This window comes from Leguminivora glycinivorella, chromosome 20 (genome assembly GCF_023078275.1).
Source record: "Leguminivora glycinivorella isolate SPB_JAAS2020 chromosome 20, LegGlyc_1.1, whole genome shotgun sequence".
Classification (NCBI taxonomy): domain Eukaryota; kingdom Metazoa; phylum Arthropoda; class Insecta; order Lepidoptera; family Tortricidae; genus Leguminivora; species Leguminivora glycinivorella.
The window spans coordinates 1134679-1147700 of NC_062990.1; the positions used below are offsets into that span (position 1 = coordinate 1134679).

General features: G+C 38.3%; 1 protein-coding gene across 1 annotated transcript in view; it reads right to left on the minus strand.

Annotated features, from left to right (window-relative positions):
* LOC125237030 (protein stum) overlaps positions 1–13022 on the minus strand; it is a 76580-nt gene that overhangs the window by 17522 nt on the left and 46036 nt on the right. Inside the window, exons 2-3 of the mRNA XM_048143952.1 lie at positions 12078–12211; positions 5737–8131 (exon numbers count right to left, since the gene is read on the minus strand). Of these exons, the coding sequence (XP_047999909.1) occupies positions 5737–8131; positions 12078–12211 (2529 nt within the window). The remainder of the gene's footprint in view (positions 1–5736; positions 8132–12077; positions 12212–13022) is intronic.

The following is a 13022-nucleotide window of genomic DNA, read 5'->3' on the forward strand; positions in this document are numbered from 1 at the left end:
TTATCAAGATGTTTAATGATTTCTTATCAAGTGCTAAAATATAAAGTTTCATGGTTTTATCTTTTAAAATTAAGAAATCCCATACAAACTTTCAACCTCTTTTTCAACCCCTTCATCCCTTTTTTTCGAAATAAAAAGTAGCCTATGTTCTGTCTCAGGGTCTAAAGATTGTCTGTTCCAAATTTCATCAAAATCGGTTGCGTGGTTTAAGCGGGAAAGCGTAACAGACAGACAGACAGACAGACAGACAGAGTTACTTTCGCATTTATAATATTACTAGCTTTTACCCGCGGCTTCGCCCGCGTAATAAAAGTATTCATTAAGATTTTCATTTGGATCCGTAGGGACCGTAGGTTTCTCTGTAGGTATATTTATCTGCGATTATTTCGATTGCACATAATACTTTTGCTTGCAATGATTGTAGAAATATTACACATCGACCACAGCGTAGGTAATTCTATATACGTTGGGGAAACCTTTATAAACATCCCACATAGCCCGTATTTCGACACTATGATCGGTGGGTAAAAAGTACTTTTTTCTATTATCCCTTACAATTTTTTACATTTTGTTTATACTTATCGCAAACGTAATCTTCAAGCAAGCAAACAACGATCGTCTAAGAGCACATTGATTGTAAGAGACCGCCGACCGATTATCCGTATCCCTCTAACGATACCCATATTATCCGTATCCGTATCCGTATCCGTATCCGTATCCGTATCCGTATCCGTATCGCTAACGCTAACGCTAACGCTATCGCTATCGCTATCGCTATCGCTATCGCTATCGCTATCGCTATCGCTATCGCTATCGCTATCGCTATCGCTATCGCTATCGCTATCGCTATCGCTATCCCTATCGCTATCCCTATCGCTATCCCTATCGCTATCCCTATCGCTTTCCCTATCGCTATCCCTATCGCTATCCCTATCCCTATCCCTATCCCTATCCCTATCCCTATCCCTTATCAAGATGTTTAATGATATAACACTTTAAGTTCTCGCGCTTTGTACACATATTTAAAGTCACATACAGGTCGAACGCGATTAATTAACATTATTTTTACCTTTTTTCCCAACGTTTCGGCCAGGTTGCACTGGCCGTGGTCGCGGAAGACTGACGTCCCAGCAAAATGTCACCGGAGATGTAAACAACACAAAACTACCCGATATTAATTTATATAAATGTTCGGGGTAGACAAATAAATATAATCTACCCGCTTTTAGTTAATGTTTATTTCCCACCATGTTTATTTTAAAGGTAAAAATAATGTTAATTAATCGCGTTCGACCTGTATGTGACTTTAAATATATGTTTAATGATTTCTTATCAAGTGCTAAAATATAAAGTTTCATGGTTTTATCATTTAAAATTAAGAAATCCCATACAAACTTTCAACCTCTTTTTCAACCCCTTCATCCCTTTTTTTCGAAATAAAAAGTAGCCTATGTTCTGTCTCAGGGTCTAAAGATTGTCTGTTCCAAATTTCATCAAAATCGGTTGTGTGGTTTAAGCGGGAAAGCGTAACAGACAGACAGACAGACAGACAGACAGACAGACAGACAGACAGACAGACAGACAGACAGACAGAGTTACTTTCGCATTTATAATATTAGTATGGATGGATGGATAGTAGGATGGATATTATGTCGATATTGCGCAAAAATATGACCCCAACCTGGCTCTAAACTAGAACGGGAAATCCGGACAACCTCCATACACGTACGCAGCGGAAATTGAAAATATATCAGCACAATGGCTGCTACGGAGAATTTTCACATTTTAATCTAATAAATTGGATCGATAGTTTCCTTGTTAATGTGAATAGATCCTTTACATTGCGAGTAATCGGTATGAGGAAATTAGGCAGCAGTAATTGGAAATTTAGTTTCAAATAATTTACTCATTTAGAACAATAATGAGGGAGTTATTTTAATAGTTTAGGGCCACTTCCACCAATGAAAATAGTGGGTTAACCCTATTTTATATGGAATTTGACAGTTGACAGCCCACTAAGCCTGAGTTAAGTGGTTGGTGCACGTGGGCCTTAGTGAGTTAACAGTAATTATACGGCTCGAAGGACCGTTTCTGTATTTAGTCGAATCTACTTATATCGTCAGATATTTGTGACTGTAACTAGTTTCTGTAACCAATGGACTCCAGCGATTAACAATATGCGCGTTGCCAACCCAGCCGCACACTTTTTGGGCTCTGACTGCCTCAGTGCGATTTCACATTATCCGATCCGATATCGGATAAAGGACCGATATCCCATACATTTAAGCCGCCATCTTTGATTTTTGCATTTGAAATCCTTCCGACATCCGATATCGGATCAGATAATGTGAAAACGGACTTACCAGCATGCAGCAGGAACCTCTATGAGTAGGAGACCGTGTCATGAACTTGTGGTAGAGGTACCGGTATATGTACCAAGTGTTTTACAAATGATGCGTCAGCCCTGGCGAGGAGGCCGATATGTAAATGCGTTGCGGTCACGGCACTGCCCCCGACTAACAGCAAGAAAGGGAACGCCCGCTTCTTCGTACAAACACAGTCCTAACTTAGGTATCGAATGTGTGAAAAATATATTTTTCTCAAACATGCAATGAAATATTGTCTTTACGTTCCTTAAAATGGGCTGGGAAGTATCGCTTTTTGGGCGCAACAACTCGAGAGGACTGTAAAGGGATTTCATATTATTTTTTAGGCCTAGGCCTGCAAAGTAACTTTTTTTTATAAAATATTGTCCTTTAGAGCATTTTTTATTTTATTTCATTGTATGTTTGAGAAAAGCACTATACATGCCTCGGCGTGAAAACGGATTTCCGGCCAAGTGGGTATATACGGCCGAGCGAGCGTGCGAGCGAGGCCGGATAGGGATACGAGGCCTCATTTTCCCGGCCTCTGATGTAATGTACTATTTCAGCACAGGGGATCGATTTTTGAATTTCGAACGTACGAATTCGCCGTTCGAAAGTCTATGGAAAACGACGTAATGCTATTTTTGAAAAAGGACGGCTGGTAATTTTAAAACTAGTGGCAATGACCACTCGTTTTCGATTCTATTAGTAGAAGTTAATTCACTAGTAGTGGAGATATTATTGAACGAATTTCACGAAATCGAATGGCCGAGATTCAAAAATCGGCCTCCAGGTGGTGCTTTTTGTCCGCACTTAAAGTGCGAAATTCGTAACTCGTGTTGATTTAAATAAAACATACGTTTCGGTCGTGTTTTAATTTATCGCCACTCATTTCGACGGGGAGGGAGGAACCGAAGGGAGTGTTCTAAGTCGAGACGAGTTACGAATTTCCTTTTCGCACGTGTATCTTAATGTACTATAAAAGGTGGCACTCGCTTCTAGTTACATATAAACGTAGTCATTATTTCTCTTCTTAAATATTGACATTATGGTTCATATTCTTACACAGTCGCACGTGTATCGCACGACGTTTTTAACCCCCGACGCAAAAACGACGGGGTATTATAAGTTTGACGTGTCTGTCTGTTTGTCTGTCTGTCTGTGTGTGTGTCTGTCTGTGGCATCGTAGCTCCCGAACTGATGAACCGATTTCGATGTAGTTTTTTTGTTTGAAAGCTGAGTTAGTCGTTAGTGTTTTTGCCATGTTTCATGAAAATCGGTCCAATATGTCGCGGTCGGGGGTTTTTTTCCAAATTTTAATTTTGTGGTTAGGTTATTCAGTATGGCGATTCTCTTTTCAACCGATTGTCATTTCGGCTACGCCGGCAGAACTCTACATTTTAATTTGACAGTAAGCCCTTGCCTTACATTGCACCTGCTATGAACAAACAATTTAAGTATCTTTTCCACCTGCACCCGAGCGCAACCACAGACAAACAGCGTAATTCCTTTACCAGAGACCGGTTAATAATAAAGATTGTCTATCCATCTACGTACAGATTACTTGAGAAGAGTCGGCAATGCTGCTCATACAATACATCATTGGAGTTACTGGCACCTATATAAAATAAATATTGGGGACACCTTACACAGATCAACCTAGCCCCAAACTAAGCATAGCTTGCACTATGGGATACATACTTAAATAGATAAATACATAGAAAACATCCATGACTCAGGAACAAATATCTGTGCTCATCACACAAATAAATGCCCTTACCGGGGTTCGAACCCAGGGCCGCGGCTTAGCAGGCAGAGTCACTACCGACTGAGCCAGACCGGTCGTCAACCTATAGGCTAACAGTTACTGTTTACCATCAGAGAGAGGCTACAAATACTATTTACGTTCCATGCTTGTTTGTCACTGAAGTATAATTAAAAATAAAACGTAGGAAGGAAGTAATTAAGGAAGAATCAAAAACTTACCTTCTTTGGACCCTAAAAAAATAATTTACTTACAATATAATATTTTATATACGTACTCGTTCCTATCATTAACGCTGTACTCCAACCTAAGCGTTAGGTTAGGTATAGCGAGTGCCCACAGCGGTAGAACGCTAGAGAACAGCTTTTCGATTTTCTTTCAATGTCCACTCCATCGTCAGATATCACGGAAAATTACTATCAATTGTTTGATTTAAAATAATTGTTAAAAATTCAAAAATGGAACGCGATAACATTTTCTTAAAATCATGTTCAAACTTTAAAAAGAATGTGCCAGTGACAGAACTTTAGGACCGTGTAGAAAAGCGAGTCTGATGGCGTTTCATAATCATAAGTTTTGTACACTAGGACCTAATTGTATAAAAGTAATGTCTTTATTATGTACTCGTCTTTAAGTTGATGAAAACGATAGCCCACAGACAATAGACCGCAGTCTCTGGGGCATTTTCACTAACTTAATAGGCATAGAGAAAACACTCTAGAGGAAGAAAGTTTTTGCGCAATAAAATGTGGAATTGTATTTAGCTTATGGTTGATTTCCGTGTTATGTACTCGTAATAGTGTTTGGTACGAATTAAAATGTGATTGGTTAATTTATAGATTACGAGGGCTATCCTCAGAGGAATTAGGTAACATCCTTAAGGAAATCTGTCAAGTAGGGCACATAATGCAATAGCATATATTTCACTTGGGGCAAAAATCTACGAGAAATATAGATTTTCTATCAAGGTCAACCGGGGTTTTGTGTCTGGTGACCTAAATGAGTCTTTTTAAACGAAAAATGTTACAACTACCGTATTTTAAAGTTTGGTGACCATTCTTTGAACGTAGAATAGAATAGAATAGAATAGAATAAACATTTATTCGTGAACACAGACAAGACAAAGAACACATAATAACAACAAGACAGAAAGTAATGAAGTGCCACGAAATGGCCTCATCTCAGCGTGTTGCTGGTGACTTCCAGCGCTGATCTTCCGATGAGATGAGACCATCAAGTGAGAAAGATTCACGCGTAGCGGGTTGCAATAGTCCTAAAATGTTACATTTAGAAGATAATTTCACAAGGGGCCTTTTACCTACCAGACTTAAAACTCTTAGATTAAGATTTGATATTAACCGATGTCGCACTTTAGACATACGCGCCATTTCGCGTAATACAATTATTATACTGAACTCTATATATACTCTATAAAGTCGGGCCAAGCTAGCTAGAGTTAGCTCTACCTACCATTCAAAGTTTTGCATGGTATTAGCAATGAAAAAGCTTGGTAATTCCAACATATCAAATCTCTCGCCTAGTTTGTGCAGAGCAGAGGTAACCATAAAGAATTCTAAAGCACACGAAATAAGCAAATCAACTCACCCGCCGTTGCTGTGCGTCGACTTGTCCGAATCGTTTCCGTCGGCCATCTTGTTTTGCACCGCCATCTTGTTCACCCCCGGAGAAGACAAGTTAGAACTCTGCACTTCCACTTCTGGTTCCCCTTTAACTAGCGTACCGCTCATAGTTTCAACAACCTCGTTAACCGGTTTCTTCTCATTTACAACCATTACTATAGGTTCTATTGTCTTTTTGGCTTCTTCAACCTTTTCTGTGACTTTAGGCTCTTCAACTGGTGTTATAATACTGTCTACAATTTTACTCGCTTCTGAACGAATCTCTGTAACTGCTTTGTCAGTTTCTTTAACAATTTCGTCTTTAGCATTTGCCGCTTTAGTTGCGATGTCGGTTTTAGCTTCTTTGATTTCTTCTTTTGTTTTATCAGCGATGTTCTTAGCCTTGCTTTTATCTTCTTTTTCAGCGAGTGCAACAGCGGTTAGTATATTTTCAGTGGAAACTTCTGGTGTTTTAAGGATGTTATCTATCTTTTGTCTCACTCGTTCCACTTGAGGGTTAGAATAAGGTGGCAGTAGAGGTTTTAATTTGATACTATCATCCATGTAATTTGAACTCTTCTCAGGTTTAGCTGGCTTTGATGCCTTTTTCTCTTCAGGCTTATCTTCAGTAATTTTGCTTTCTTCAGCGATGTCTTTTTCTTTCTCCCTTTCTTTGTCTTCATCTTTAGGTGCTAGTGAGTCTTTTGAACTGTGCCTTTCGAAAATACCTTTTTCTCTAGCTTTTTCGAAAGCAGCAGGTAATTGGTTTGTGACTTTTGTGACAACATCTAATGGCTGAGCAGTTATAGCCGCTGTTGTCATTGAAATCACGCTCTTTTTCGTTAAAAGTACAATTTCACCATTTTCATTCACAACCTTGTCATATTGCGTTTCATTGTCTTGACACTTAACGTCATCTTTTTCCATCGAAGTATTTGCTACGGCTTGTTCAACTTTAGTTTCATCCACCTTCTCTTTTAATTTCTCTTTGTTAGCTGATTTAGCTTTTTCAACTTTCGCTGGTTCTCTTTTTGCACTTCGTAGTGTTTCTTCTCTCACTGGGTCTTTCTTTATACCAACTTCATTTAGTTTTGGAGTCGATTGAGCTTTGGGTTTGATATCTTTTTTACTTTCCCTTTTAACCAAGGGAGGTTTCTCATTTAGTGTTTTTGTACTTGGTGTTCTGACTAAACTTTTCATACTGCTTGTCCTGTTTATAGGTTTTTTTACTTCAGGTTTGGTCACATTAGGTTTCTGCGTCAATCGTGTGCTCGATGTCCTATTCACTGGTTTAGTCTGAGCTGGCCTGGAGGGTGGTCTAGAGGAAATGGAGACTTTGGTGAGTCGCCTTTTCTCCGGGCTGGGGTCTCTGCTTACAGTTCTGCTGGGCTGTCTAGAATTCAATCTAGACGTAGCAGGCGTATTACCGGCAGTTTTAATTGGTTTCTTGGCTAAAGGGGAAGGTTTTGGCGTTTTGGCAGAGCTTGGCTTCAGGTCTTCCGTGGGGCTTTTGTTGGGAGTCCCAACGATGGGCGACAATCTCTTAGCATTGATAAGTCGGTTTGAAGGAGGTGGTCCTCCCCTTCCGGGGGAAATCGGTGGCTTTCCTTTAACTGTTGGGGTTACATTCAAATGATGAGTGCTCTTGCTCATGTTCCTTTTATCATGAGCGCCTCCACCAATCCTTATCGTCTCGTGTATACTACTTGTACTGTTTGACATATACCTCTGACTCCTGTTCAAAGTACTTTCAACAGGTTTCCTTGAGTTTGAGAAATCGCGCACGGTCACTCTTTTAGGTGACACAGAGCTTTGTCTCTTAGGGATCTTAGAATGCTGAGGGGACCCATTGTTGGACTGCGGCTGCGACCGCGACACTGTCCTTCTCGACATATGTGTCACAGGTTTAGCAAGCCCATCAGTGCCGTTAACAAACTCTTTACTATCAGCAGGTATGTTCTCATAATGAAGAATAGCAACCGGAGAGCTCGATCTGCTCTTCAAGTTAATTTTATTCGGTGAACTGCATCTGGAAGTAGTTCTAGACCCAACAACGCTTTTGATAACTTCAGCGCTTGCATTTTTGTCTAAGATTCCCATTTCTTTGAGTATCGCCGCTTCTTCTTCTATCCTCTTTTGTTCCGCTTCAGCTTCATGTTTTTCTCTGTTGAGCTCGCTAAGTTCTCTGACTTCTTCTATGTTTTCTTTGAGGAAGTTGCGAGGGGAGTGCGGGCGGCTGAGGGGGGGCGGGGCGACGGCGGCGGCCATGTTGGCGGGGCGGGGGAGGGAGCGCGCGCGGCGCGCGGGGGAGGGGGCGCGGGAGTTGGCCGCGGACGTGCGCGGGGTGGTGTGGCGGGACGTCTCCTCTCTGAAGCCTCGGCCTGGGAAGAAACAAATTTTTGTACTGATAAACGGTGTTCTCTGAATATATACATACATACATGAAAAGTACATACGCTAATGCATATAAATTTAGAACATCTACATTCCCCCAGGTTCCCGGAGGGACATCCCGGCGTCAAGATAAATGGAGAGGACAGGATAGAGGTTTGCCTCTAAATTCTCTTAGCACATACCAAAAAAAACATCCATAATCCACATTGATTAAGATTTATGTTTATTCGTGTACAAATATCCAGATATTTAAGAATATCATTGAACTATTTGAACTCCAATTTTGCAGTACCTTCCCAAGTACTGGGGACGCTATTGCTATGTCTTGTATGGGAACCCTGCATTTTATGATTAAGCACTGAGACTTGGCACAGTTGTTCATTGGGTGGCCTTGAGTAGATAAAGATCGGGAGGCATCGAGAGCCCCCCTTAATTTAGGAGGGAGGTGGGGGGGAAGGCTGGCGCCTTCGCGCTTCCTTTGAAACCATATTTCTCTAAAACTATACAAAATTGGGCATGCGATATATCATTTTCGGATAAACGAAGGACGAGGAATTCATTTTTGGAAGAAAAAAAATGTATTTTAGAACAAAAATACAAAATAAAATGGGAAAATCTGAAAACGAGTTTTTTTTTTTACACATATTATTGCACATTTTATGAAAACTGTAATGGTTTTTTCTAAATAAAAAATATTATTTAATAGCTACATTTATCTAGTTTTAGAAAATGTATAATTTGTTATAGACATATATTATAGGACGAGTGATAAAAAATAATTTACATCGCCCGATAGGGTGATTTGAATGCTCATTTCAATAAGTTTTGTCAATGATTTCAGGTATAATCACTATTTTTAACACACCAAAGCCGTAATCATTGTAGTTTATGGCTATTTTAGTGATTAATGTACTTAAAATAAAAAAAAATACAAAAATTAAAAAAAATTAAAATGTGATAACTTTTTTATAACATTATCCTATTTTGTTCTTTCTATACAATATATATCTAAAAGCAATAAATATGAATAAAAAACCACATTTATGTAGTTTATAAAAATATATAGTTTGTTACATAAATATATTACGAAACGCGAGATAAAAAATAATGAAAGTGACGTGGCAGGGCGATCTTGATGTACGGTACGGGTCAGCTTGTATGATTCGATGAGGTGAGGTAAAGGTACTCAAAGCTCTCAAAAAGTGTAGTTATTTAGAGTACTTCAAATTAAACAACATACTCCTATATAGTCTGAATTTAATTTATTTTACATGAAATGATCGATTGATATGATAGGTCAGATATATACATCTGATCCTAATACATCTTGTGAAATAGTAGTATTTGCATAATTTATGGATAATTCTTACTTGACATATTTATTATTCCAGATCTGCGTCCTGTACTTTGGTTAACGAGTGCCGAAAATAGTTATTAACCAAAAAAGACCGCCAAATTAACAGCATTTCACCGAAAAAAGCTGCCTTGGACCATTTTTGTAAGGGTTATAGGTATATCAAGGTGTCCATTTATGGGGTCAACTAAACCCAATTCTAAATTTGCTATTATTTGCTACTTGTGGCTGGACGAAAGTCTGTAACAATTGGGATTTGGGAGCCTACTTGCCCGCAACGTTGCCTGTTGCTGCAGAAACATGCCTCGAAATTGTCGGATGCAGGTGTAATAAAAAACAGTGCTGCGTAAGGTGCAACCGTAAAAAAAGACTTTTTAAATTAAATGTTCGGAGCTGATGTGCTTATGCAGTGGATGTTGTGATATATACATAATTAAATTCAGACTATTCATGTTGTTTTATTTGAATAACTCAAAATAGCTACACTTTTTGAGAGCCTTGAGTACTAGCCCCGATACAAATGTTTTCGTCAGACCATTTTTTGAGGTTCTCCTTTGTACAAAAGCAATTTCTTAGTTCAAAAATCATTAATGTTTAATGCTAATACGAATCTAGTTTATTTTTTATGGTACTATTAATAACTATCATTGATACTGAAAGGAAGAATATGACGATTTTTATTTTATCTTTTATGGATGGGTATAACCGATTTACCATAATACCGACCATATAACCGATTTATTGGATGGACCATAGTCGCTGGGCGAGACGAACTATGGTGTGGAAGCCCGCTAACACCCGCGGTCGCGGCAAGCCCCCCCCTTAGATGGAGAGACGACATCTGCCAACTAGCTGGCGATAACTGGATGCGGATGGCAATGGACCGACAAGCGTGGAGGAATGGAGAGGAGGCCTATGTCCGAAGACGGGCGCTTTAGAGGCTGCTATAGATAGATAGATAACCGATTTAAGGGGGCCCAAAGGAAGTAACTAAATTCTGCTAGTAAACTAAAAAATCTTCAAGCCTATGCATGCAGAACTGCTTTAGGAGAGGAGAACGTGATTAAGACATTTTTTTTTGCAATATAAGTCACATGCAATTTTATTTTACAATCAAAATAAACTATATTATAGGAGTTTTACAATTTTCTGTACTGGGTCGTGAATGTCGTGATATACCTACATGTGTAAACATTATTAGAATAAATATATTTCTGTATTACTAGACGAACTCCACTGCATAGCGGGTAGTACCTTTACCTCACCTCATCGAATAGTGCAAGCTGACCCGAACATTAAAATTTTAATTTTCATTATTTTTTATCTCGCGTTTCGTAATATATTTATATAACAAACTATATATTTTTATAAACTGTATAAATGTGGATTTTTATTAATATTTATTGCTTTTAGATATATATTCTGTAGAAAGAAAAAAATAGGATAATGTAAAAAAAAAATATCACATTTTTAATATTTTTTAAAATTTTTGTATTTTTTTTTATTTTAAGTACATTAATCACTAAATAGCCATAAACTACAATGATTACGGCTTTCGTGTGTTAAAAATAGTGATTATACCTGAAATCATTGACAAAACTTATTGAAATGAGCATTCAAATCACCCTATCGGGCGATGTAAATTATTTTTTATCACTCGTTCTATAATATATTTATATAACAAATTATACATTTTCTAAAACTAGATAAATGTAGCTATTAAATAATATTTTTTATTTAGAAAAAACCATTACAGTTTTCATAAAACGTGCAATAATATGTATAAAAAAAAATCTCGTTTTCAGATTTTCCCATTTTATTTTGTATTTTTGTTCTAAAATACATTTTTTTTTGTTCCAAAAATGAATTCCTCGTCCTTTATTTATCCGAAAATGATATATCGCATGCCCTATTTTGTATAGTTTTAGAGAAATATGGTTTCAAAGGAAGCGCGGCGGCGCCAGCCTTCCCCCCCTCTTCCCTCCTAAATTAAGGGGGGCTCTCGATGCCTCCCGATCTTTATCTACTCAGGGCCACCCAAGGAACAACCTGTGCCAAGTCTCAGTGCTTAATCATAAAATGCAGGGTGTTGTGCAATAGCGTCCCCAGTAAAGCGGCAACCCACACTCAGGCGACGCATGTCTTAAGACGCGGACGGAACGGAACGAACGTCAGCGCCGCGCCGCCCGAGTGTAATTTAACAAACGTCTCCTTAGTACATTTTGTATAGAAGGACGTAAGCGTCGCCTGTGTGTGGATAGTCCCTAAGCCTGAGTAAGAGTGACTTACAAAATAAAAGTTTTAAGACGTTTAAAAGGTGAGATCGAAAGAACACGGTGAGAGACACGGGACTCCAAAATAACCGCCTTTTTCAGAGGTATGTGTGGTAGAATCGGAGGTAATCCGTTATGTAAATGTGCCATTATCTGGGTAAAGAGACCTTATTGCGTCCATGGCGTTTACGGCGTTATGAGCGATGTTCGTGTACAGATACGAAGCCGCGGGACGTAAGCGCCATTGACAGTAAGGTCCCTTTATCCAGATAACGTCACATATATTGTACAGTGTACTTAGTTTACCTTTAAAAGGTGAGACTCTTCCCGTCCTGGTCTCAATGGGCAGTGACCGGGGGCTGGAGGGCCGGGAGGAGACGGGTGTTTCTGCTATTATAGCAAACGATGATTCTTTTTTCCGCTTCGCCGTTGGCACCACACTGAAAAAAAAAAGAAATATTTCTGTTAAAAATATGAAATAGTTATACCTACCTAGATATTTTTCTGGCACGAACGAAGTGACACTAGTGACTTACTTCCGACATTTAGTTCAATTATAACTTACATTATAATATGTGATTAATTATTATAATTATGTCATTAATTATTGCCGTGGCACTGAATCTTGAGTAGTTTCATGTGCTCTGCCTACCCCGTTTAGGGAATATAGGCTTGAATTCATGTGTATATAACATTAATGTTTTAATACAAATGTCACATGTTTGAAAATAAATGGACAATAATAATAAAACGAACCATATTTTAATAGTTTATATAATTTCTTACATGATTGTTCACGATTTTAGAAATTATTATTAGGGGTAATTAATAACCTTATGTAAGACTTTTTATCGATAAAAGGATGGTCGATGTTTTTATTTTGTCAAGCACTAACAACTTGACTTTCCTGCCAGAAAAATATATGTAGGTATAGAAATAGTACTTAAATAATTTCCTATGGGAGTAGGTATTGTAGGTAGTTATTAAAATTATATTATGACGAGGCATTCTGACTCTCGTGTCAAGTTATGCCAAGAAAATGAGAAAATGAGTCTCAAATAGTCTGTTCATAGAGTAAGTAAGTACTACACAGATATAGAGTGTGGCTAATGAAATATTGCCCCAACTTTTGGCGGGAAATTCAAAAAATCTAGGGCTGGTCACATTTGGTATAGTAGGAGATATAGTTTTGATACTAGAAAATATTTTTGTTTTCTGTGCACACTTATATTGAAAATCAATAGAAATTGC